Source organism: Lipophrys pholis (assembly GCF_963383615.2).
Source record: "Lipophrys pholis genome assembly, chromosome: 9".
NCBI classification, from domain to species: domain Eukaryota; kingdom Metazoa; phylum Chordata; class Actinopteri; order Blenniiformes; family Blenniidae; genus Lipophrys; species Lipophrys pholis.
This window is the reverse complement of record NC_137639.1, coordinates 25909933-25936359: the sequence shown is the minus strand read 5'-3', so window position 1 is coordinate 25936359 and position 26427 is coordinate 25909933. Positions and strand designations below refer to the sequence as shown.

Genomic DNA, 26427 nt, shown 5'->3' with positions numbered 1-26427 from the left:
TAATAGGCCTGTTAAGCAGCTGTTGGAGCTGCAGCTGCTATGAGGCTGAATTTATAATCGATACTTTATTTTTGATTTTGATTTTCCTAATCTTTAAAGGGTTGTATTTTTTACTTTGCAAATACTCTTGTTCTTTTTTTTAAAGAAAAAATGACTAATCACAGTTTTTGCTGTTTGTACTGAATGTATGCATTGGTCCTTTTCATGGTAAATAAAGAAGTTCAAGCTTAATGTTTGCTTTAAGGATCCTGTTGAGAACTTATGCTGTTTACCATTTCTAAAGGCTTATTATATTTAGAATTTTAGAAAAATTAAAACATTATATTTTCTTTCTTTTTTTTTTTTCTTCCATAGGATATTAAATCTTAATTAGACGTTTTATAGATTACTTTAGTTTCAGAGCTGTCTTGTGGTCAAGTAGAGTAAATGGAATTTCAAACATTTTTAACACTGAGCACAATCCAGACACACACACAGGGTTTCACTGATTGTGCTCACTTTGAAGTAAACTATGGCCCATCCTGTTAATAGAGGTCAGTATTTCACACAAAGTTTATAAATGCATACAACATCTGGTTAAGTGTACTTTGTGTGTTTATTTTAGCATAGAAGGACCCAGAACCTTTCTGACTAAGAAGTTCAGCGCAAACCCTGCCTGTGTGTCGGAAAGAAAACCCTCCCAATGTAGGCATGTTTCAGGACGATCTACTGAAATCAACAACCTTCTCAATGGCCATTTCTTTGACTGCCTTATCCACGATATTGCAAACTTCGTCTTCAAACAGATGGAGATGCAAAGCCAAGAGGTCTTCCATTGTGGTGTTGTCTGTCACCGTGAAGTTCATCTATTAAAAGAAAACTCTAGTCAGGACACAAAATGTTAGATTTCTATCATACAAGCAAAAAAAAAAAAAGACCACTGCTGTGTCGAGTTATCCACCTGCGTTGTCCTAATTAACTGCACCCAGTGGCGCTCTCGTATTGCCAGGTTCTGTAGTTGACTCACAGCCCGCAGTGACGTCAACAAGTTCTTTACATAAAGGTCTAATCCAGAATACACATCCCACACACGAGCCTCTTTGTCAAGTTTCTGTATGTCCTACACAAACAGAAGGTAGGTAAACAGAATTAGTTATTAGGGGCATCTGTTACACACAGCAATGGTGCATGACAGTAAGACAGCAGGAGAGATGAGCTGGTGTGATGTAGCACTGTTGGTGACCTCACCTTGGCAAACCTCCTCAATTCTGCATCCATCTGGTCAACGTTTATCTGTCTCCATTTGGTCATTGTCCAGTTTTCCACACTGCTCTGTATAGATAAAGACACATACAGAGGGGTCAATGGGCTGAAGGGGTCTAACGGGGGCATTTAAGGGCTACAGGGTATTCAAAGAGTCATCGACAGCCTGAAGGGGCTCAAGTCATTTAGCTATTGCAGTTTTGTGGGAGTATGTGACAATACCTCATCTGTACATCTATTTTATTGAAGAAAGACATTTAAGTGCACAATATGTTAACTTTCTTACTTGGACGTAAACCACAATGTCCCATAATTCTTTGAGGATTGTGATTTCCCGTCTGCACAGCTTGATGTCTTTGTACTCAGGAATAATGACATCAAACAGATTTGTGGATTCTTGCAGTTCTGCCACTTCTCTCTCCATATCCTGGATTGCTTTTTCAGACTGGAAAAGACAACAAACAGTTATTCCCCCACAGTAGAGCACAACGATACTTGGAAAAAAAAAAAAAAAAGAATCCAGCAAGAGATAAAATCTTACTTTCTCCAGACTAACATACGGATGCTCTGCATTGTAACTGAAAGGTGCCACTGTTCTGAACATCTCCCTGAATTCAGTTTGTTTTACCTGAAAAACAAATCTGTTTATTATTCTTCAATCCAGAGAATATAATATAACAGAAGTATACCGATAAAAATGATCCGTCACCTCAAAATCCACACATTTCCTGCGTAAAACCATGACTTCTCCGCTCTGCATCGGTGCCACCTCATGCCTTACTTTCAAGGCCAACTTTTTAGCCTCACTCCATTTCTCGGGAAGCTCCTGTAAAGATAACCGACTTAGTATTTTTAACTTAAATGTGTAGAAAATACATTTATCAAAATATAAAATTATTCTCTTGTTCTCTTCTTTACCTCCATTTGAGAGTAGAACTGGTCTGGTATGTTCACGTCATATCGTTCCAGAAGAGTTATTATTTCTCGAAGAGGTTCAAACATCTTGTCAGTGGCTTGTTGTCTGTCCTTAACAGCCAGGAGATGACTCATGACTTCCACAAAGTGGTGGTGGTCCAGCTTAGTCATCGGATGACTTAGCCCTCCAACAGTGGCCTGGATGAACTTCTGAAGTTCATCGAGGCTGAATGTAAAAAGTGACAGTCAGAACATCTGTTGCTCCGACTTGGGCTGAATTGAAAAACCAAGAAGAAATGTAGTGTACCTGTTGGTGACATAAGTCAAGAGGTGCTCCTTGAAAAGCCAGCTCCACTTTTTGATGGTGTTAAGAAGGCGCACTTTGTATAACTTGATGTCTACCCGAAACCACCCATCAAACACTCTGTAGTCTTCAAGCTGACAAATTTCAGCATACAGATCTTCATAACAATCAATCTGCGAGACAACGGTAGATATTACAGTTGGGGGGGGGGGGGGGGGGGGGAAAACAATGTACTGGAAAAATATGATTCACAAGTTTAAAAAACTTTACCTTTTCTTTGAAGTTATTGATTGAAGGCGGGCTCTCGGGGAGTGTATTATAAGACTCCATCTCCTCTTCTGTGAGTTTACGTCCATACAGGAGAAACTGGCTGAGAAGCTCGGCCCTGTCATCTTGCCAAAGATGGGTGTAGCAGTCAAACTTCCTCTGGTAATTTATTGCTTTCATCAGAACATTCTCAACTCGGTCCATTATCTCTTGTCTGAGGTCCAACAAATCCACCATGTCATCCATCACATCCTGTAATATTATATCACATGACATAAATATAAGGAGTGTCTACTATTTGCAGAAGAATGAAGAATAATGACTGTGCCAAGTTTAGTCAAGTGGGAGACAAGCTTTCATTGTTGGGGTGTCAAAATCAAATGCTTCTTTTGGGATTATTTCAGATCAAATACAGAAATATAACAATCTAAACCACAAGATTATTTCTTGAAGGCTCCAACAAAGGCCAGAAGTGCTGTGATGCCTAATTAAAGATGATGCTGTATTATCTGTTGCAGTGCCCAGGAAGTCAGTGAATTAAAAAAAAACCTCAACTCAGGCTGGTCATTTTAAGACTCTGCAAGGCATCTGCTTAGGCACTTTAAGACTGAGAAGCTAGAGAATCCCTCTTGTAATGACAATTCTATGGTCTCTGTTCATAACATCATGCACGAATCATTATTATATAAAACAAACAACCACTAGGAATTATAACTAAGAGGTGATCTGACTAAAAAGTGTTTCTGTGTTTAAGTTAATTTCATCCTTTCTGTGCTGATATTAGTCACTGTTAAGCATTGTGCAAAATAATATTTAATTCTTGTCCTGTCTTATTTTGGATTCAAATTTCTTCTATTTATTCTGTATGGAGCGACGCTTACAGGAATTTCCTTCAGCGATTAATATATTTATTTTATTTTCTATTTCAAAATGTCAAAACTGTGTGAACAATGCTGAAAAGGAAGGATGAAACTGCTAAAATCAGGTTAAAAACAGATGAAAATGTATAGAAATGTTCGCCATCCTGAATTGTAATTGAAACGTCTCAAATGCAACATAAGAAACTGTTTTTGTACCTTGTTCAATGCTACAGTACATATGAAACTTCGAGAAGCTGGGTTAGCGTCATTTTAAAGGCTTAACATGTTTCGCTTAACGTGTACCTGATAGTTCTCAAAGCCAAGATGCGCAGCCACTCTCCTGATGTTCAACGAGGTCTTGAATACATCTCCGATCAGTCCTTCAACCAGCTCATAGAGGCCATCCGCTGCATCTCGCTCCATTGAAGGATAGAAGGTTAACTCCGAGCCATTCAGCATCAGCTGAGACTCAAACAGAGGTGCCTGGTTTGGCCGTGACTCCATGTTGTCTACAAAGAACTGAAGTGAGTGGCTGATGTAGCTGAAGAGCCCCTCCAACACCATCTCATCCACATGTTCTAGGTAAGACAGCCATTCTTCTGAATCAGGATCCGCACGGAAAAATGCCAGATTATCCTGAATAAATGTTCATAAACAAAAGAGTAGATTAGAAAAGAAACTCTATGATTATAAGAATGCTGATTATCATAAATACAGCCATACACACCTGAACCAGTTTGTGTATCGAGTCTCCATCTTTCTGCATGGAGCTGTACTTCCTGCTTACAGAGTCTTCCTTTTCCTCCAGCTGGATGAGTGAGCCTTTCTTGTTTTCCTTTCTGGAGAACATCACCTGTTTGCTCCATTGCTTTATCACAGACTGGATGGCCTCACAGTTTTCCTTGGCTCGACTAACACGACATGCAAGGTCCTGGACAAGCGGTTTGGCGGTGCTGATGAAGCTCCAGCAGTCCTGGTGCTGCCAGGTGAGGTCGGTCTCTGCTCTGGTGAGCTGCACATCAACGGACTCCAGCTCAGCTCTGATAAGTGGAAGCTCTACCTCTAACACTCTCTGTTTGAGCTGGTTGTACCATTCTACCACCATCTGCAAATTGCTCACATACTGGAAATCACAAGTGTGGAGAAAAGAACAAAATGAGGAAGACATGTTTGACTCAGACAGGTGGGTTTGAGTCTCGCGTGATGAAATGTTTGTTTCTTACCTTCGTGAGCATGTCACGCTTGTCAAAAACGGTCTGAGCAGCCGCAGGGATGTTGATCTGCCTGAGCGTCTGAATACACTTGACGTCTTTCAAGACCTCAGTGAGCTGAGAAGTGAAGAGATTTACCCTTAAAGTTACAGTGAGGTGCTGGGAAAAGTGTTTGTACTGAAAAACCCTCCAAGTAAATAATGAAAAATACAACTGGAATTGCAGCAGCTGTTACTTTAGCATAAGGTATTAAATGAATGTACTCGTTAACCCCCCCCCCCCCTTTTATTTTTTTGAATAAGAAAGTAAATCAGCAGCATATGAGTGTTTCGTAAATAGTAAAATCATAAATCGGTGGAATCTGAAAGGTGCCTGCAGTAAAAACCTGCAATCCTGTTTCAATGCATTAGTTACCTTCGGATTGAAGTTGACTGAGATCAATCCAGATGATGAAGTTCTGGACATCAGGGGTTGATTCAGGTTGATCAGACAGGCTTGTTCCAAACCATTACACCAATCAGAGTAAATGTCCTCCTCATACTGGTCCAGGAGACTTAACACTTCTGTGTGGACGTGGCTCTCATTCGCCATCTCAACGCCTTCAGCAGACCTAGAAAGAGAGTATACATTTCTTGAAAATCAATATCTTGTCTTTGTAATAACTACTTCTCCATTGATTCCTTAGTTTTACAGACATGTCAAGTAGCAATCTGAGCTTTTCCCACGATGACTGTAGGCGATCTCTAAGCATTTTTGCCCATTTCAAAGCTCCAGATGTCTGTGTCATATTCTTAATCAGACCACTTTCCCTCTGTAGATAAAACGAGGGGAAAGAAATTATGTACAGTGACAAAATTCACCAATATTTGTGCATTCAATGCATTTGGCCAAGATTTGGTTATATGTCAGTACCTGATCAAGTTGGGATCTGAACAGAGATTTGCAGTGCTCCAACTCCTCTTTGAAATGATGCTGAAGCAGAACCAAGTTGGGGCTGAATGTCTCTCTAATTTGTCTCTTCTCCAGAAATGGTCCAAAAACAATTAGCATCTGAAACGAACCCCACCAACCGAAACAAGTCGAAGTCTCACTCGTGATTCAGTACATCAAAAATGCAATAAACGCCAAACTAGGACATGCACCAACTCACTTTCAAAGCTGATTCCAGTCCTGAGCAATCCTTAAAAACCAGGCACAGAAGGTTGGCTAGGCGGAAATCGAGGTCCACAACCCTTCGCTTGAAATCCAGGAACTCATTTTCAAAACCCTGATGACAAAAACAACAGTCAAACATTATTCAATGAAAAGCCATAGTAGTGAAACATTAATATCTCTGATGGAATTTCAGGCGGGAGCAATGTGACTGCCAAAACAATCTGACACACCTGAGAGTTGAGGTCAAGTGCATTGTTTTTACTTTGCTTCAGTGCTTGGCAGCAGTCACCGAACTCCTTGTTCATCTTAGCAGCTTGCTCACTGTGGAGTTTCCCTTTGATTCCACCAAATTCAAGCTTTTCCAGGCGCTCAAAGTACAACACAGTTTTAAACAAGTCCTGCAATATAAACACTGTTAAAAGCCTCATATAAAATATAATACATTATGATAAAACTTTTAAAGCTTTTGAAAATACAAACTGTTCTGACCTCCAGCTGCAGCAAACGGTTTAAGAATTGGTGGAAACGTGAAAAGATCATGGCAGAAGGGAAATCCCAGGGTGCGTGTTTCACTTGGTTCGCCAGCTTCTCCCTCTGCGTCTGGTAACTGTCTTGAAAACATCTGAAGACTTTTATCGCTCTCTCCACCATTTGTAAACTTTCCTTTGAATCGTCTCGGAGTAGCAGATCATCAGACAGGTATGCAGAGGCCTACGGCGTACAAAGGTTTTATATTTTTGAAGTTGACCGAGCAGACAGCCGAAAAAAATAAATCAGCATTTGCTGGGGACTAACATCAAGTGTGAACTGTGTTGAAATATTTCTGTAATCGAATTAATACAAAAGCAACATTGAACAATCCCTAAGTGTTTCGGGTGATGATTATTTATTACCTGTTCAATAAGCATGTTGCAAAGTTCTTGCAGTAGCACCACGATGCGTGCCGGCCTTTGATAAGCCTGGCAGTTGGTCCAGATGAGGAAAAGCAAGTGGAAGAGTGCAGCTGTTTTGGTTTCCATTGAGGGAAACCCTTGCTTCTCCAGCTGAGACAGATGTGCATGTAACGGCTGCAGATGAATGTCAATATCCCGGGCTTCCTGAAGTGCTTTTTGTTTTTCCAGAATGATGCAGAAAATATAATGGCGATGAAGATGAATTGTTTTAACAAAGGCAATATGCTCTGCATTAAAGATCAAGTAATCTACATAGTATAGCAAGTCTTTCTTTTTCTTAAATAGACAGCACTTGTACTCACCATTAAACACATTTTCAGTGAGGGTCCCGATTGTTGGACTATAGCTGCTATTCATTACCTCTAACATCTTTGACATCATTTGAACAGCAGGACTCTGAAGCTACAAATTAAAGGTTCAGACACTTTACAAAGACCACGATAAAAGCAAATACAAATAAAAGAAATCGCAAGCAGGATGGATTGGTCTACCTGGTGGTAAATGCTCCCTATGTTGCTCTTTCTGGAAGCCCAGAATTTGAGCTCTGCATTGGGACCTGGATTACTGCCGGTCATAAGCAGGTCTGATGGATCCTCCTTTAAGATTTTCTGTATGAGATTTGTCCAGTTGATGACCTGGGTTTCTATGGCATGGGCCAGTGTCCTGTCATAGTTTTCATACCTGAGTGGGTGAAAAAACAAATAAATAAAATAAGCTGACACTAAAACAAACAGCACCGTTTTCAAAAGGCACAAGAACATTGTGAGTAATCTCACATATCTAATGCATGGTATGATTTTTCCAACCAATCTGTTGCAGCTGGGAGAGGGAGGACGGTTTCCCCAAAAACCTGTCCTCGTACAACCAACGTCTTGCTGCACATGCTCTCAACATGACGGATGATGTCTGCAGACATCAGATTTGGCCACATCGGGTGGTTTTGATGGTTCGATAACAGAGGAACCCATACCTTGAAAACACATAATTGCAAGGTTCATGTAAAATAACACATATATTTGTGATGTATGCATCTGAGAGAGGATGCACCCATCACCTGCTCCACCGTGCAGGACAGCTGCAGGAATGGTGGTGGAGACAACAGGCCAAAAAGGAGAAGCTCCCTGTAGTTCTCATGGTTGATGGGAACAACTCTCTTCTTAAGGATGTAAATTTGCTTTTGTGAGGCCACAGATGGTACCTGCATGTGAAATAAAAAGATTTTTTTTTATTATTATTATTAATAGAGATATGTTAAAGCAACCACACTGCAAGAGTTTATGTTTGTGTGTAGAAAGCAGCACATAGGGTGTCTGAATCAACCATACCTCAGTAGAAGCAAGCAGACTCTCTTTTTTAGACGAAGAGAAAAACACCACTGCCTCTTTCTCCAAGAAGTCCCTCAGAGATGTTTGGAACTGTTCACTGGCGGCACTCTTCTCCCACGTCGGACGCTGCAGTCTCAGGAGCTCACAAACTTTCTCCTCCACGAACTTCACTCGGACGTCGTCTAGAAAGCAGGGAACACTCTCTTCTTCTTCGTCGGACATGACGGCGCTGCGACCATGACGGGCACCGCTGCGGTCCAGGAAAGACTGGAAAAGAAAAAAAAATGAAAAAAACGCAGCGACAGGTATCTGTCTGTGAATTACACGCTGGTAAATACAGTATTTTTTTTTTCAAAGTTTTTTTGTAAAAGATTTTCCTGAGCTGCTCTGTCCGGGAGGCGTTTCCGCGTTCTGTTGCTAAGCAACAGACAGACTAATCAATCACTACCGGGTGGGCCTTTGACGTCACAATATCACGTTGAATCACTTTTATTTTACGTTTAAGTCAAAGTTATTATTGCAACGCATTTATTTGGGTCGCGAATTTATCGAGTATTATCGACTTTACGGTATTTTTGTTACTGTGTCACGCGCAGTGTCCCATTTTGTGAAGTACCCGGATTGGGGGGTGGGGGGGATTGTTTAATTTCTGTTTTTAATACATAAGAGAATCACATGTTTTAGTGTTTTTACAGGGGTTTTTTTTATAACTCTGAGCTTTTGTACAGTATGCAATCCGATTGGAATAAAAACAAGAAAGCAAGGTTGGCAAACATAAGGCTCGTGGAACAAAACCGGCCCCCAAGAGGCTCCATTCCAGCGCACCGCATCACCAAGGAAATTGTTTTAAATTTTAAAGAAAACATCTATCACTCTTCTATGCCACTTTATTCTGTGCAGGGTTGCAGAACGCTGGAGCTTACTATAAGTGAAGACAGGTTACACCCTGGACAGGCAACCAGTATATCACAGGACAAACACAGAGACAGGCAACTACACACACTCACCCTCCCATTAGGTGTAATTTATGTCATCAATTAACCTCACATGTTTTTGGATTGTGGGAGGAAACGTGAGGAGAACATGCAAACTCCACATAGAAAGGCCCTGGCTGGTATTTGAACCCGACCCTTCTCAATGTGAGGCAAGAACAGTGAACACTGCACAGCTGAAAGAAAACAATTATGTATTTTTTTAATAGATTTCCTGAGAACAGTGGACACAATACAACACTGAGACCAGAGCTGAGATATCAGTGATGCTGACAAGAAAGCCTCTTGAAAACACACTAACCTCAAAGTCATGCTGTCACAGTGAGTTTGTAAAAACACGCAAAATGCAAAAATAGTTATGGGAAACGTTTATTGGGCATTTCATATTTTGCACCAGAAGGTATCATTAAAATAGGCTTTATGTTGAGATTGTTGTAATTTTCAGTAGTAATTGTTTGGTCCTGCAGAAATATAGACATTTTTACTACGTATACTTTGCGCCAGAACAAAAAGACATTTTAAAGTCTAAATTAAAGGATTATTATTGCACTATTTTACCGGTCCGGCCCACTCAAGGTAAAACTGTGCTATGTGTGGCCCCTGAACTAAAATGTGTTTGACAGCCCTGCCTTAAAGACATTTAAGGCCTGAATGAGCTGCATGTTTCTGCTACTCAACTCAGATGAGACAGAAGTTATCATATTATGCCGTCGAACACCACAAATTTCAAAGAAAACATTGATTTGTGGTGTTTGAATTGTGTTTTCTGGACATTGTATAAATTATTCCATTCATTATTCATCAATGTGATTAACAGCAATGCTGGAAAAAAAACCCAACATAGATCAGCATGAAGACCTTGCTTACGTATGGTGGTCTTACAGCCAGTCTCTATTCAGTGATCCAATGATAGCTTGTGTTTTGATGCTTGTATGCTAGTAGTCATAGACACTATATGAGCTAACTGGATATTCTATGAGACTGTTGTATAATCAAGGACAGTCTCCATTTATTATCTTTTGAAAATAAGCTGCTTAAAATTCATGTCACACATTGATATTTGTCGTAATTAAGCTGGAGTGATTCCACCTAATCCTATGTTATCTTATTTTATTCACTGACTATAATATAGAATATACAGATTTGTGCTTGGAATAGAAATCAAGATAGGTCAAGATCAAACAAATCCAGCTATGTTTTCGCCAGCTTGTCTTTCTATTGTGATTCTATAATTAAATATAATTAAAACGTAATTTTGGTCATTGGGAAAACCCTACTTATTTTGTTGGCTAGTGGAATGATTCACCTGGTATGAACTTAGAAGTGAAAATATTCCATTTTAATAATACAGTCACTTGGGCAACCGCAAACATTCTTGATTTAAATATGTGAAACTCTGTGGCCCACTTTTATGGCAGGAATGGACAGCAGGAATGTGTGTTAGAGTAAAGGCCGTAGTAAAATATGTGAGATGTGTGTGTGGCGACTGTGTTGTCCTGGCACCGCTGCACTGTACCCAGCAACTGCCATTTACAAGGAATTTTACAGCGCCCCACTTCAGAGCAGCCTGTGGGTCCTGTGGTTGTGAAATGGCTTTAAATAAAGAGCAAATTGCACTTTTGGGGTAGTTTGGTGATTCAATTAGATTGAATAGTGGATAGTTAAAGTTTAGTATTTTTAAAGTGTATTAAACATTAAGGACAACTTGAGAACAGCATTGATAACACTTCATGCTGCTCCTGCAAACAGACCTCTTTCGGGTGATTGAGGGAAAGCAAAGTGAGACAAACTCTTCAGATTCGCAGGTGGCTCTACCGTTTTGGACCTCATCACTAACAATGATGAGACCACCTACGGGAACGAGATTGCCTGCCTGTTGCCATGGTGCTAATAACAAGTTGGGAGCAATGCATTCAAGCAGTTAAGATGGAGATGGCTTCTGATGTAATCCACACACACACATTTCACTGAGAAAATCAGCACAGATGTTAACATGGTTGGGAAAATGAGTCACTCAGTTTTGCTGAAGACCAAAAAACTCTAATTGCCTCAAATAGGATGTGATCATACCTTTATCACCAAAAGAGAGGAATGCAAAAGTCAACATGTTGCAATCAAATCCATGTTTAGTTACTTATTCCTTCATGGTGGCGGAACCCAACCGTCTATGTAGAAAATCTGTCTCTGATCCCCGAGCTGCAGTGTAAACTGGGGCCAACTGTGTTCTCTCAAGCAAACAAGAAAAAGATTCCTTAGGAAAACAACGCTGTTCAGACCTGGCACTGTACCTGCCACCTCAACAATTTTCCTGCCAAGGCTTGTTACACTGCTGAGTTAGCGTCCCAAATATCTCTATCCAGTGCTTGTTGTGCAGTCTGCCACCACAAAGTATGTGCTGCAACCTTGCTGTCAGTACTTTCATTATTCACTTGCACCTGCTTCCAAAACTGGTGTTCTGCTCCTGTGCATACATTGTTAATAGTACCTCATTTTAATAACACTTATAACTCTGTATAGTTGTATCTATATCTGTATAGAGCTCTCTTTTTGTATGACGTATCACACGAAGGGTTCTAAAAAGCTTCACGATTTACAGTTGTAAGATGCTGCATGGTATCTTACAAAGATGTGAGTACTTCTGAAATGAACAAATGTAATTGTGACTCTCTATGTCTGACGTTGGCCAACAGGTTAGAGAAGCAAGATTGAAATTGAAAGCTTGCTGATTTGAGTCCCAATGTCAAGAGGGAACCCCCCCCCCGCCCCCAACTATTCCAAATTCAACATGTGGATAGCGTGACCCACTGTGGCAATTCTGAAGCGAGCAATGTGCAGTATGACAACAATAAGGTATCAGTAAAATGAGCAATCAGACGTCTGCTTCAGCTGTTCAATCTTTTCATCTTTTTAGCATATACATGCTTACATGACATCTAATGCCATATAATTTAGTTTTTAAATGAATACCATAAGGATCATTACATACATTATGTTTAAGTTCTTAAATTGGAGGTTTTCTTATAAGACACATGTTGCATATGATATAATGATGGCTGTAGTCAATGTATCAAATTGCTGGATATTTTTCAGCTATTTGAAGCTTCTCACAGAGATTTTGTTTTCAGTAAATGCCACTGCAAGCGTGCGTTCAGTGGAGACAGGAACGTGCTTGAATTTTTCAGGCAAAGGAGGCTTAATATGAATCCAGGGTACCTGCTGTGGGAATCTAACGTTTAACGCCCCCCCACCAGGCAGAGAGTGCACATCTCAAGGTCGCCCTCTACAGGACTGGGTTACATCTGGGCTGTTTCAACATCTTCATGTATTGTTTATTTCATGTTTGATTCTATGATTTAATAGATTACACAACGGGCATCCTTGATTTTAAATAAGGTTCAAAAAGTTGTGTACTACATTTCCTGCTGAATGAACACATAAGAAATTAACTGCGAAATATTTTTATCTATTGATTGATTGATTTTTTTAGCAGTTTACAATAAACCTAGAAGTCATGATTATCAAAGGTTGAGAAGTTGATGTGTTTTTAGTGACACTCCCCATGGCGTCCTGTAGAGGGCACTGGCTTTTCTCTTTTCACTGAGCTCCATACAGAAGCAACAGAGCTGAATATACTAACGTGACACTCAGTTCAGAAACGTATTTAAATGATATGCTAGATAGATAGATAGATAGATAGATAGATAGATAGATAGATAGATAGATAGATAGATAGATAGATAGATAGATAGATAGATAGATAGATAGATAGATAGATAGATAGATAGATAGATAGATAGATAGATAGATAGATTGTATGCACTCGATTTTAAAGTGGAAAAACAGAATTTGTTTGAGTTGATAGACTGAAAGTGCATGTTTTAGGTTTATAAATGTCCAGAAATTAATCTGCGACCCATATTTAAAAACACAGACGTGTCAGGACGGGAGCGCGCAGCGTGCGTCTGTTGTTTGCTGACCTCCCGTCCAGATAATAATTGATCGCATTGACTAAATAATGATATCTTGTCAATCATCCCGTCGCAAGTTATTTCTCCACCTGCCTCCGGGAGGATCAACTCTAGTTTAGATGTGCGGTGGCAAATAACAGCCTGCAACACGTGTTCTGGTTTTTGCCCCGTAGTGAATTAACGCCCATGTAATGAATGTTAAAAAGTGAGACCGCTGCGCGCCTCTCGCCCTGACTGAGTTGATCTCTGCTGGCAGATCACTCCAAATCCGACCAGATAGTGCTTAAAGCTCTTCGGGTGTTATGTAAGCCCCGGAATGAACAAATTTGTTAGCCCACACCCGAGGGTATCTGGTGATGGATATGTGGTCCTGGGGGACCTGGGAAGCCTCAGCACAACAGCCGGCCGTTTATCTTGAAAGGCTTGTTTTAAGTGTTCCCCGGCTGAGAAACAAAAGCTTTAAGGGCCCCCATTACCTTACAATTGTTGTACAATCCCCCATTGTTCAGACAGTTCACACACACATAGGTATTAGAACATATGTCATGTATTAGGCTTTCCCACTGCTTTGAGTGGCTGCATGGATGAAACTCTCACCTCCAAGCTGTGGATCTAAAGTTCACTAAAATAAAATAAAAATTGTTATCGCAGAGGTTAGACAAATAGGGGCCTTTTTAATGCACGGCTGTCCTCATGTCTGTGGCATCTGTGCATGTCTGCAGAGCGGGGTGAATCTGGGTCCAGGCGGTTGGGTAGGGCTCCCCTGAGGATGGCCGGGCCACTTGTGTCTGAGAGGCTGGTTTATCCCACTTAATCAGCATCCTGAGAGATTGGCACTGCCCCCATGGCCATAATGCACGGGGTCACTCTGGGCTTCTCAAAATGAAGTGAAGCCCCACCAGACAATGCTGCCGTCAATCAGTCTTAACCTGAGCTGGGCCTTTTATTCCTCATATAGTGTACTTGTGTAATCATTCACTCCATAAATGCAAATTAATCTCATCAATGTTTTGACTAACACAGGGCATGGATACACAGAGAGAGTTTTTGCATATCAAATGCTTGAATTTCTCGCTGTACAGTTTCCTTTCCTTGAGGCTGCATAATAGGACTATCAGAAGGGCAAATCACAGCAGACGTCCTCTGTGCAACGCCAATCACACATACACCTGTTGCAGTTGTGAGATTATAGCTTCTCCACCAAGACAAGCAAACATTCATACGCTCTAAAGTTATTTTGCATATATCATGTTAAAGTGATTTCTACTTGTTGTGTCAAGCAGATAAACCGTTATGCTGATCATCAGCCCTGCAATGCTGTTGAAAACACATTCATCTAAAAAAAAAACAAGATAATGACGACACAGGAGAATGCTTTCTGCAATTCGCAGTAGCTCTTCCGCTTCGCTCAGACCATAATTTGTACTTGTTTGGATGGCACATACAGTCAGTGGTTTGGGGTTTGTCGCGGTAATGTCCCAGGGGCTTCTGTCAGTCCGGCACCATTATAAATGGCAGAGCCGTGTGAGCCTCCTTGGCTGTTTCTCAACACTCCGGCTTCCTAGGGGCCTTGTGGAGCATTTGCAGAGCGCGTGCCCTTTTGATTTCCTAATCCCAGCACGAGCTGTGGAAAGCTGGCTCTCCATGAGATATTCCACTCACAGGCCGTGATTTATGTTGGTGTGGTGCAAGGCTCAATGGTGAGAGGATCACAGGTGTTGTGGCGCCTCAGTAAAAACTTTTAATATGCACACCTCGTGGTCGCTGGCAAGGATTACTGCCATTCAGTGGGGGAGGGGGGGGTTGGATGGGTCAATAAATGTTTAAAATTCATCTGAGGCCTTACAGTCTGATGCCCATTATATAAACATCATGTATGTTTTCTTCAAGCAGAGGTACAGTATCGCAGTAGATCATTATTAGTCTGGTTTATTTTACAGTGGATTGATTGAAACACATTTTTGATTGTCCGTTAAGGCAAAAATTTTGAGAGGGAAAAAAAAAAAGCATATTATTAAATCTCTAAAACAACTACTACTAACTTGAGTAATTGGCCACCAGCTGTAGTGGTTGTTAATTACTGCATTGTGTAGTAAATGCCTACTTTAAAAGTGAAGAGGTCGACCTTTGCTCATGCCACAGTAAAAGCCCCGGCATAAAATCAAGACTGCAAAACTGAATTGCCTTGAGTGAACGCTCAAGTGTTTGTCGTCTCTGTGGTCATCACATCATTCTACTTTATTTGATTTTAATTGAAGTTTTGGGAGGTCATCCTTTTGTCATGCAGAGTGTTGTGACATTAAAGGTTTATTTTAAAGTTACAATGGTATTGGTTGGAGACTAAAGAGGAGGGGAAAAAAAGGGGGGGGGGGGGTGTAGATTACTCCCCACTGGTGCTGCTGTCAGGCTAATGATTGCTTGTGTGACAATTTGCACTGCAGTCAGTCCAGTTATGCTATATTTCTTTTATATCGGTCTTAGGGAGATTTAGCGTGTGGTATCAGTGCCAATCTCCATAGGCTCAGGGAACCGCCGATGGACTATTACTATAATCTTGCACCGTTCTGAATAAAGGTTATGATGTTGACAACAGAAACAGATGTAGATCATCATTAAATGTGATGACACTAATTACGCTGTGTCTTCCCATCATAAAGAAATTCCATTTAGAGATTTATTCGGGTTCTTCCTGCCAGGGCTCCAGATTTTGTCATGACAAGTCGCAGACAACTTCATGTGCACTAACAATCTTCCCGCATGATTTAATAATAGTGATCTGTGTTAATCATCCACCCTCCCTTTTCCGGTTTCTTTACTTTGCCAAAGTGACTGCCGCCGCAAACTGCAGCAACTTACCTGACTGCAACCGCCTTATCTTCTAATAGCAGCATTAGACCCCCATCACCATCCCCCATCCTCTTACTTTAACTTGTTATCTCGGTGCAGAGGTCAGAAAGGCCTTTCAGTTATGTAGCTGAGTGTGCTAGAGGTGGAATGACCTTTTCAACTCTTCACAGAGAATCCATGAAACTGTTGTGAATTGCCTTTTTTTTCCGGGGGCACACGGGTCTTAATTGTGGTTGTTTTATTGCAACTAGTTGTTTGTTTTGAAAGGATTTACAAATATTGATCATAATTTCCTTAATTAACAGTTAAAAGATCATTTTTATTCATTAAGAAAAATGCCTCTTCAGAATGATGGCTGCCTTCACGAGGCTTTTCTGAAATGCACAGTCTAAGAAATACTTATTATATTGATGTAATTATGAATTAAGTCAATATCATTGCTTTGATATACTTTGATATGGATGTTCAGTATAGTATTAAATTTGTTACCTTTTTTACTGTATAGATTGAAGCAAAATTACAAACATAAATTGCGAAACATTATGACAATTTGGATTGAAAATATTTTATAAATGTGAAAGCTTTTGTCAATCTTATTCAATTACCAGGTGCTTGTTAAACTTTTGCAAACTGTTCCAGTTCCATAATTTCTTTGGCACTGTAAAAATTTCACCTCTGGATTTATAGTAAAAAATTTACCTCCCCAAGGTTGCACAGCAGATTCATTTAATTCTTATTGTGCCTCCCTCTCCCTCTCCCTCTCCCGCATCTCCTTACTCCCCCTCTTTCTTTCCCATGTCCATTAGACCTTGCAGACTAATCGAGCAGCACCAATTGCTCCCGTGGTGAGATCATTAAGTAAATTATTTTAAGATCAAACGGTCAGCAGCCACAATGAAGTCCTGTGTAATGGTAAAAGCCTCAGAAGCTGCCACCCACCCCTCTCTCAAATTAAAGCCCAGTGGGGAGAGCTCTGCACCTCTCAGGTGGATGCCCCCACCATTAGGCCTTTTAGCTGCAGGCTAAGGTAGGACCCACTAATTGGTCCTTTGAACAAAACTAACCCACTGACAGGATCTGACTTGTATGCAGCTTAAGAGTGCAAAATTGTTCCCAAGCCAAAGACAGCCGTTTTAAACCACTGTAATAGTCCAGAGAGAGAGAGAGAGAGGAAACAAGCTGCTGACAATGTTGGGGGGGGGGGGGGCTCTTTTTTTACTCTTTTATTACACAACAAGGAGGAATGGTGTTAATATTACATGTGCCGGCTCGTAGCGAGTTCAGTTTTATGTTCAGCTTGAAAATATGATTGATGCGCTTTACTTTTGTCTTGTAAAATTACAAACATTTTACCAGCATGAAATTGACGATCTTTCAAGTCTATAAGCAGAGGAACATTTTTATTGAATGTGAAAACAATTAGAATATGAGTGTTGGCAGATGAAGCTGCGGAGGAAAATATAGGTCAAAAATCTGAGGCTGCTGTAGGCAACATGTTCCGTATTCTTGTTGGGTGACGAGCCTTTTTCTGAAAATAGATATTGACCTTCCAAGTTATAGAATTGAAACATTTCAACTTGACTGAATTAAATTAAAAATGTAATCAGCATGTGATTAGCCTATGTATGAAACATATTTAACCTTTTACACATGTGTTCACAATCTGGCCGTCTTGATGACAGTATGAAATGTTTGTGTCTCTGACAAGCGTCCAGCACCTGTCTTTAGGATTATATTCAAAACAAATAAACGATAATTCAATGCTTATTTTGTGTTATAAATGTGTATAGCTGACTATAGTTGGGTAGCATCGCATTACTTCTGATGTGAGAATAAAGCTACAAGCAGAAAGAAGCAGATGCCTTTTAAGTGTGTGTGCATTAGAAGAAGCATATAGGTTTATGTGTGTGTATTACACCGACTACGTGAAAACCCATTAGACAATGATTACTCACAAAGTGCTGTCCCTGGATGGATAGGTTGACAGCTTCCCTTTTAGTCGGGTCAAAGCAGCACTCGGCTTTACATAATTAGGAGCATGTACTGTATGCTCATAGAAGGATATACATTAGAAACGGATTCAAATGAGGATGTTGGCCTTCACAGGTGACTTTGTTTCCTCAGATTATTTCACATATGCAGCAAAGAAGCTGCAGCATTAAACGCTTATTGCTCAACAAAACATTACAGTGGGGAAAAACACAGCTGTGTTGGATGGGTAGTTTATTCCCCGCCGCTGCTGAGGAAGTGTTGGACTTACAGTAGCTTACAGTGTGGAGGCAGAAGCCAATGCAGCAAAGTGACTGTGAGTGTGATTTATCCGCCTTTGACGTGAAGCGTCAGTGTCATCAATCACATGGTTTTAATTAGTGATGGCTCCCCTTTGTGGCTGAGAAATGTGCATGTAATTCAATTTGGGATCTACTGCTGCCTCAAGAAGCCCACACAAGCCCTCACACGGTTGAGCCACCGGAAGTTCACATGCAGTCAGGACAGATGATACCGAAGAAGCAGACCGCTCCGACGTGCACAGAATAGCTTGGATTTATTTGTTCTAACCATAGATATGAGTGTTTTTGTTATATTTTCTTCATTTTCAGTATAAAAAAATATGAATCACCCATCAATAAATTCTGATTAAGTTTACTGTTTAGCATTTCACCTTTGATAGTTGATCTGAAACTAAATGATTTTAAATAGAACACAATAAGAAAATCTCGAGTAATGTAAAGTGCAATTTAAAGTCCGTTTAAACTGATTATCGTGGCCATTTTTTTTTTCTTCTGAAAGATAAAGAACAAATCTGTCAAAACATCAAGAGGCAGATCTTCTCATATGGTCTCTTCTTTTATTGTGAGGTTATGATATTCATTGGCAGCAGTGCGTGAAGGCAACCTCTGCTACTTTGTTGTCAACGCCGGGAGAGAAGGCAGCCTCTTGAAACGCAGAGGCCTTTTATCCGTCATTTAAATGTTGGTTTCTTCACATTTCCTCTTCAATGACAAACTTAACTGATACCATCACAAAAGCCTTAAATAAAAACAATGACAGCTTGGAGAGCTGAGGTCGCCATTGAAGTGCTAAGATACCAGTGGCTGTTATTTAGTTATTTAAAGACTCTTGAAAAGTCTCTTATCTGACACATGCTAATGCAAGTCACTGTAATGATGTTTATTTCACAGCAGTCATCCACTTGGCTGTCAAATGAAAAGCTGTTGCTTTGTTTTTAAGCTTCTGAAGCATTGTTTTCCACTGTGACTTTAACCTTTGACCTCATCGCTCCGAGAAGAGAAAATATTGTTGTTACACTTTATTTTACAAGAGCTTATTATCCCATTCAAACACTATTATGGCTCATTACTGCCGTTTAGCCAACTGGCGGGATGAATGATTGTCTTAAGGTATATCAAAGGAAAATTTCAGTGCATAAACGTTCCGATTCTGTAAATAGTGTTTTAGTCTGTTGATCTTACTGCGTCGGTGTGTTTATCACTAAAATACATGCTGGAGTGAAAGTTATGAATTACAAGTACTCACATTACTGTCATTAAGCAATATTTGGTGCACTTTGGGGTATTTAGTCTATAATTTCACTCATACACACCATGTAATCAACTTCACTACTTCTAAGTCACTCCTCAGTACGCCCACGACATTAAAATATTATTTAAATGCTTTGATCAGCATTTTCTCCTCCAGTAACCTTTAATCCTTTAACTATGGACATTACTGTGTTATATTTACATTTATTTATAAAAAAAACTAATAGCAGTAGTTTGTATGCTTTATTTTAGTCAGAGAAATGAGCTTCTAACATTTATCCAATAGAATCAAAGCTCAACATTTTCAGTACTCTTCCACATCTGGTTAAATGTTAACATCAGTTAAGATCCTTCAATATTTAGGGTTTTATTTTAAATACAATTCAATTTCATTCTTACTACAATGTACAAAAAGCTACATAAATAAGATTTTTAAGAAGTCCCTCTCTTGACTTCTCAAGTACTTTCCCTGGATTTCCAAGCTTGCAGCGTTACTGACTTCCCTGCACCTGGTTCAACCCAATCAGAATATCAACTTCTGCCAATGCTTCAAATTTCTATAATGACAATTGCAAGATGCTGTTGATTCCACAGCCTGATTGTCCTGCTGCACTTTGAAATGTCAGATTTAAGGCTGCTTTTGTTCCTGGGAAAGATCAGCTCCCTTACAACATCTTCCCCAATCAATGTCTTTGATACCGGTGGTCCGTTTAACTTTTAGAGGTGTTGATTATATTCTGTGTTTTGCCTTCCCGGATCCCCTCTAACGGCGCCAAATCAGTGTCCCAATAGCACAAAAACAGGTGCCTCACAATCAAGCTGTCATTTAGTCTATGAAAATTTGGCCGCGCCATTAGCTGATGTGCCGAGAGGAGAAATTCCAGACCTCTGCCTCTCTGGTTGCTTTGAAAGAAATGTTGGTTTCGCCCCGCTCTGATTGAGTCTAATCAACCACACCAAGCCAGCATCGCTCCGTCCTGAAAGCCGAATGCTCCAGCAACTGATTAGGTGGGAAGACTGAAGAGCAGAAAAATACATAAATATTTATCACGTCGTGGCGCTTTATAAAAACATACATGTAACGTGCGGGGGCCCATAGGGAGTGAATGTCGATAAAGTGTTTAAAAATGATGAATTGGTCATTAGAGGTTTAGATTCTGCTGCCAACAGTCAACATTTTACAGTAAACAGCAGGCTGAACACATCGCCGTGCCTGTGTGTGTGTGTGCAGTCGTTGAGATGCGTGTTGTCAGGAAAGTGAAACGCATCGCATGTATTGGCTTGTATTTCGACAAGCTGAACAGGTCTAACAAAAAAGAAAAAAAAAGAAAACATTGTTGACGCCAAGCTGATGCTGTGCCGTCTGGGTCTGCACCAGCTCCGGGCTATTCTCACGCTACATGCAAATTTAAATCAAGTTATTGATTTGTAATCATTGTTTTTAAAGTTGGTTCAATCATTTGCATGTCATCCGTTTATTAGTAGAAGGTGTGGTGTAGCGAAACATTGGAGTTTCACTGTGTTTTGTTGGAAAGCTAGTTCAGGGACAATGTCCACAGGCTATGGTAGACAGGCACTTCCTATATCCTGTGGTTGATGGCGAGGGGGCCTCACCTGGGCTGTAATCTGTGACGACTGATCACAAAGAAGCTGAGTGAAGTGAATTCCGCCTGTCCTACTTCAAAAGCAGCGGGACAGTAAATCAGACAGGTAGACGACACCAGGCGGCTTTCCAATCTCCCGCGTTAACCGCGCGGGATCCCCGAGGCACAGGAAGCAGGTATGCCAACAATGTCACCGGACAACATCATGGAGCCATTTTGCTGCAGAACTATTTTAAAGGGCTGCTGAGGATGAGGGCTGTCAAGTCGTGATTCTCTGCTGGAAAAAAAAAAAAAGCTTTGCATCAGAAATATTTGATTTATATACAGAGGTGGACAAAACCAATATTCTACCGTTTATATGATAAACCACAGCTTTTCAAAGTGGGAATTATAGGCAAACAGCGATTGGGATTCATAGGCAATAGAAAACAGAATTCATCTCATGCTAAGTTAGACACTTTTAATTCGTAAACTCTAAAATATATAGTTAGGAGCCGTCGTAACTATTACTTGTGGGTTTGCTTGCATCCATCAAACTTTATCTATATACAGTAGCATGTTTCATGCAGGCAAATGCAATTTAAAATGCTTTACAGATTTCCAACAAGGTGATAATAAGTGATAATAGGTGAGGACAAGAAAACTGTTAATATATCGTAGAAGAAAAATGTGTGTAAATTCAAAATGATAAAAAAAAAAGCTGACAAGTGTTGAAAATTCAAAGCTTGAAGACAAATCAAAGCTGGTTAAGAGCAATTAAGGATTAAGTGGAAAAAAAGTACAAATAAATGTTTTTTTATTACATTTTTTAAATCAACCTCATTTTACAACTTTTATTCATCTCTTTTGTTTATATGTCCATCATCCTGTTCACAAGCGCATGTATAAGTTAATGTATTGGACTAATTCTCAGAATTATGAAAAAGTCAGTCAAATCTGGAGGCTTTCTAGTTCTTTCTAAACATCATGCATGATGAATAAGATATGATATAACAAACAGAAAAAATAAGTCAGAATTGTCCAATGTCAAGAATTTGTTATAGATATAAGAAAATAATAGTTTATTATAGTTCCGCTCTCAAGGTGAATTTATCAGCATAGTTGTATTTTTGCACATAGACGTAATTGGCATATCCAAAATCTTGACTTCATCATCTGTCAAGGTGAAAACTACACTGTGAAGATGCACAACAACTTTGGCTGCATTTCATTAGCGAATTAAAAATAAAAGAAATAGGGTGCAAGTATATCTGCTGGGTGTCAAACTCTTGAGGAATCACATCCGAGGAGAAGACGTCAAGGAAAAATGAATCAGAAAGGAACACCAAGGTCAGTGTGATATTTCAAGGCTTCTACTTTACATGACCGCATAGCAAATGAAGGCCTTCAATCAAGTCCGATTGGGTGGATGGACTGTAGGTGCACCAACACGCTGTAAGAGTAATGACGAAGGAATAAATCCATCAAATAAAAAATAAAAAAGAAGGGTCAATATCGTTTCTAAATAAACAACCAAATATATTATTTTAATAAAACAAGTAGGCATGTGGCATGCTTTTTCTTTCCTCGTATTCATCTAATTGATAGAATCTGTTTTTGTATAGTCTCTTATGGACAAAAATAAAACGGAAACATGAGTGATGCTTACATGACCTCTCAGTTATGTTTCCTCACAAACATTACCATGGCTTACAGGTTAGGGATTACTGCAAAATGCTAACTCTCACACGAGACATTTCTGCTATTTTCTGTAACCTTTTTGAAAGTGGACCGAGCCCACTCACACAAATTAATTGCGTTAGGACCCCTGATTCTTCATATCTTTGTAGCCAAAATTGAATTTATCTGGGATATTATTAATATCGGGGTTGATCCATCATCCAAGAACCATTTATCTAAAGTTTGTGCTATCTAAATACGAGACAGGGACCCAGTGCACCACTGCTTTAACAATCAATACATTATCCTATGTGCAAAGTCTGAATGCTCAGATTTCCTTTTTTCTTCCCTTAAGTGTGTGGAACAAATTAAAAGCCGAGCCAGTCAGTAAAAGACCAATTCATAAAGGTGAAAAAGTGGGGCTGCGCCTGTGATGGGGAGGACCAGTGAAAAATCTCTGCTGACCCTCTCATCCCTCCGCTCATCTATCTCTCACTACTGTCCACTGATAGATTTCCTCTCACTGATTTATGGGAGAAAAAAAATGTCACAGTGGAATGGGCTTTTGATAAAATTGTTCAAGAGATTCAGGGCAATAAATCCTGATCTTTACATCCAGGTTGCTAGCTACTTTCACATTCTTGTGCCATCAATAAGAGCCGCCAAACATGACAACTAATCAATAACTTTACAATATTCTGGGCAGTTTGGGAAAACACTAACATTTATATTTAACAGAAAAGAGCAAGTCACTCTCTTATGTTGAACAAACCACAGATAAGAGGAGCTTGACTGTAACTTGAGCTGAACAATACGTCAGGCTGTGTTTGCACTGGCAGAGAAATTGTTGTCCTTCACAATGACTTCCAAGAAAACAAACTCTGTCTAAAACAGTTAATGGACTACAAAATTCACATTTATTTGGTGGGTTTTTTTTTTGTGTGTTTATATTAAAGTGGTGTGTCAATCTGTTAAAATCCAATTTATTAAAGCTTTCAATACACTAATAAATCAGTTATATTTTGCCCCAAAAAGTATGAGACAGTCATAAATCAAATATCTGTTAATTGTAACGGTTTCCTAAAAAAATGAGCCTGTTTCACAGGAAATACGACAGTTCAATATAATGGTAGTAACAAGTTACAGGATCTGTAATCCAGCATCAGTCATGATGGAGTGTTTCTGACAGGAACTCTTCAGTCAGCCGAGTGGCGCCAGGAAGGATGAGTGATTCAGCAAACCTGCCCGATGTTGTCTCTCTGGTCTTTCAATCTTTTACGATGTAGCAGAGAGAAAAACAATGAGTCTGTTTCTCAGTACAGGTGTTTCTCAGAGGAGATGACTTGTAAAAACAGGTAGATTTCCAATGAGACGTGAAGTGACTCACATAAAAGGCCTCTGCTGCTGCAATAACTCACAACCGAGCCCTGGCTGTCTGCCCAGAGACACTGAAATCAGAGCAGTGTTTAATTTGCACAAATATCTTCACAGGAGTGCTTATAAGAGAGGGGGGGGGGGAGTCCCCATACAGCTAAAAGCATCTGACAGTGTTTGTGGTAATGTCATCCGTTGTTGATCGGGAGATAAACATCAGCGCTCTAATCTCAGACTGACGGAGAGACAAGCAGTCAAGCACTTAAAAGAGCATATTTTAAAGGACCTTTGCACTCGCAATAAAGGCCAAGGAATACTGGTACATGAACTTAAAGGCCTCTAAAGACAAGGTTGTCACAAGAGATGAGAGAGGAGGAAGCAAGAGACAAATAGAAAGCGGGGGAGCCATCGGGCTGACTTTGTCTTTCAGATTAAAGCCCGAGCAACAACCGGCAACAAAGACGTTTCTGACAGGATGAGGAAATGAAATGTTTACAGTGAGGGGACTGATAAGTGAGGCCACATAAGACATTCGAGAGCACTTGTTTGGAGCGTCACTTTTTGCTACACATGCGGAGCGGTCATTCTTAAAACAGGTGTCATTAGGGGGGCAGTGAAAAATGGCAAGTTGTGAGCTCCCCCATTTAATTTACCCCGTCTGTATGTCAACCAACCCCCAACAATTTCAATTCAGCGCTGCACCCATACTGGCAATTTGTTTTGTCTTTACAGTGAAATTGAAATACTTCCTGACAGCATGCCAATGACTCTTTCCCCACCACCTAAAAGACTGGAATTACATTTGCTTTGCTATAGAAAGATTTCATCTCTATACTGATTTAGCTGCAGCCACATGAGACGCCACCTTGCTTCTCTTACGCAGAGACTCCAAACCTGAGAGGCTGGAGACATTTGAATTATTTATACCAGTTGTCACCGGCTGGTGTGATTTCAAAACATGCTCCCAGAGGCCCATTATCCTGCCCTTGTTTGCCAGGGGAGATGAGACATTTTCTCAGTGATAGGCTGCTTTACTGATTCCTGTAGGGTGAAAAACACCATGTTAATTTAATGCGTCCTGGTCCGGCGTGATACATCCGCACACACACACACACACACAAAAACGGAGGGAAAAAAAGATGCTTGTTCTCATCTATGTAATCACAGCGTCAGGAGCAGAGGGCACATGTCCCCTGTGCCTCATTTCAGGGCTAATCTTTCATTTCATAGCCCATCTCTCCATATCAAACAACACAAATGGCTCAATTTGCATGACAGGATTTGTAACATGGCAAATCAGGTGTCAGACTCGATTAAACATTACACCGGCGCACTATCATAATCAGCCGTCTAATGAGTGTGGCCGCTGGTGTGAGAGGCTTGGATGGATCAGGAAGAAGGGCTTCTCCACGCTGCCCAGCGGGGGGTGAGTCAGAGAGGGATTAAATCGATGTGGCTCCTCCGGGCCTGACAGAGGGGTGCCGCCGGGTGGTGAGGCTAAAGCTCCCTGATGCTGACAAGACAAGGCGACACAGGCCACACACACACACACACACACACACACACACACACACACACACACACACACACACACACACACACACACACACACACACACACACACACACACACACACACACACACACACACACACACCAGGAGGACTGGGGCGAACAGATTCACAGTATGGCAACTTGCTCCAGTCAAGAGGTTACTGAACTTTGAGAAGCCGAGTGACTGCGGAGCTGAATTGATATAAATGAAACCGTTTTATTGAATGTAAACATTAGGTCACACGAGGAAGTGATATCACTCTGCAGAGCTCCTCCCCGCCGTCATCTTCAGCCCCCTTCCCCGCCGGTGTACAGTTCGCCACTCCCATTGTCCAGCCCCAATTGTCTCCTGCTGAATATACACTGATGCTAATTCCAGCGCTGCCTGTGTGGATGTGCAGCTTTTGGTCCCGGGCCCACCGAGACTCCCCTGTTGCCATCATCCTACCAACCTTCAGCATCAACGCCCCCTCCTCCCCCTTACTCCTTCCCCCACCCTCTGCCCTGCTCCCCATTTGGGGTGACCCGGGTGCTGTTCTAAGGGTTCCTCACACCCCAGAAGCTGTCAGTGGCCTCCTTCCTTCCCATGAGCGGAACACACAATAGAGAAAGGGCTCCGGCTGAGAGGTTCAGTAGCCATTAACCCCTACCAGCTG

The 26427-nt window shown here is 40.6% G+C and overlaps 1 protein-coding gene across 1 annotated transcript in view; it reads right to left on the bottom strand.

Annotated features, from left to right (window-relative positions):
- LOC308114433 (dynein axonemal heavy chain 11) overlaps positions 1–8454 on the bottom strand; it is a gene marked incomplete at both ends in the record, with an annotated part of 35899 nt that extends 27445 nt beyond the window's left edge. The window contains 24 exons of the mRNA XM_080471306.1: positions 723–845; positions 941–1099; positions 1228–1311; positions 1529–1687; positions 1784–1870; positions 1952–2068; positions 2161–2383; positions 2465–2634; positions 2732–2980; positions 3892–4224; positions 4316–4711; positions 4812–4916; positions 5214–5409; positions 5495–5610; positions 5712–5849; positions 5950–6066; positions 6185–6352; positions 6444–6665; positions 6848–7059; positions 7210–7309; positions 7399–7588; positions 7684–7877; positions 7962–8105; positions 8233–8454. Coding sequence (XP_080327432.1) covers positions 723–845; positions 941–1099; positions 1228–1311; positions 1529–1687; positions 1784–1870; positions 1952–2068; positions 2161–2383; positions 2465–2634; positions 2732–2980; positions 3892–4224; positions 4316–4711; positions 4812–4916; positions 5214–5409; positions 5495–5610; positions 5712–5849; positions 5950–6066; positions 6185–6352; positions 6444–6665; positions 6848–7059; positions 7210–7309; positions 7399–7588; positions 7684–7877; positions 7962–8105; positions 8233–8454 — 4224 coding nt within the window. The remainder of the gene's footprint in view (positions 1–722; positions 846–940; positions 1100–1227; positions 1312–1528; positions 1688–1783; positions 1871–1951; positions 2069–2160; positions 2384–2464; positions 2635–2731; positions 2981–3891; positions 4225–4315; positions 4712–4811; positions 4917–5213; positions 5410–5494; positions 5611–5711; positions 5850–5949; positions 6067–6184; positions 6353–6443; positions 6666–6847; positions 7060–7209; positions 7310–7398; positions 7589–7683; positions 7878–7961; positions 8106–8232) is intronic.
- Positions 8455–26427: the final 17973 nt, after the last annotated feature.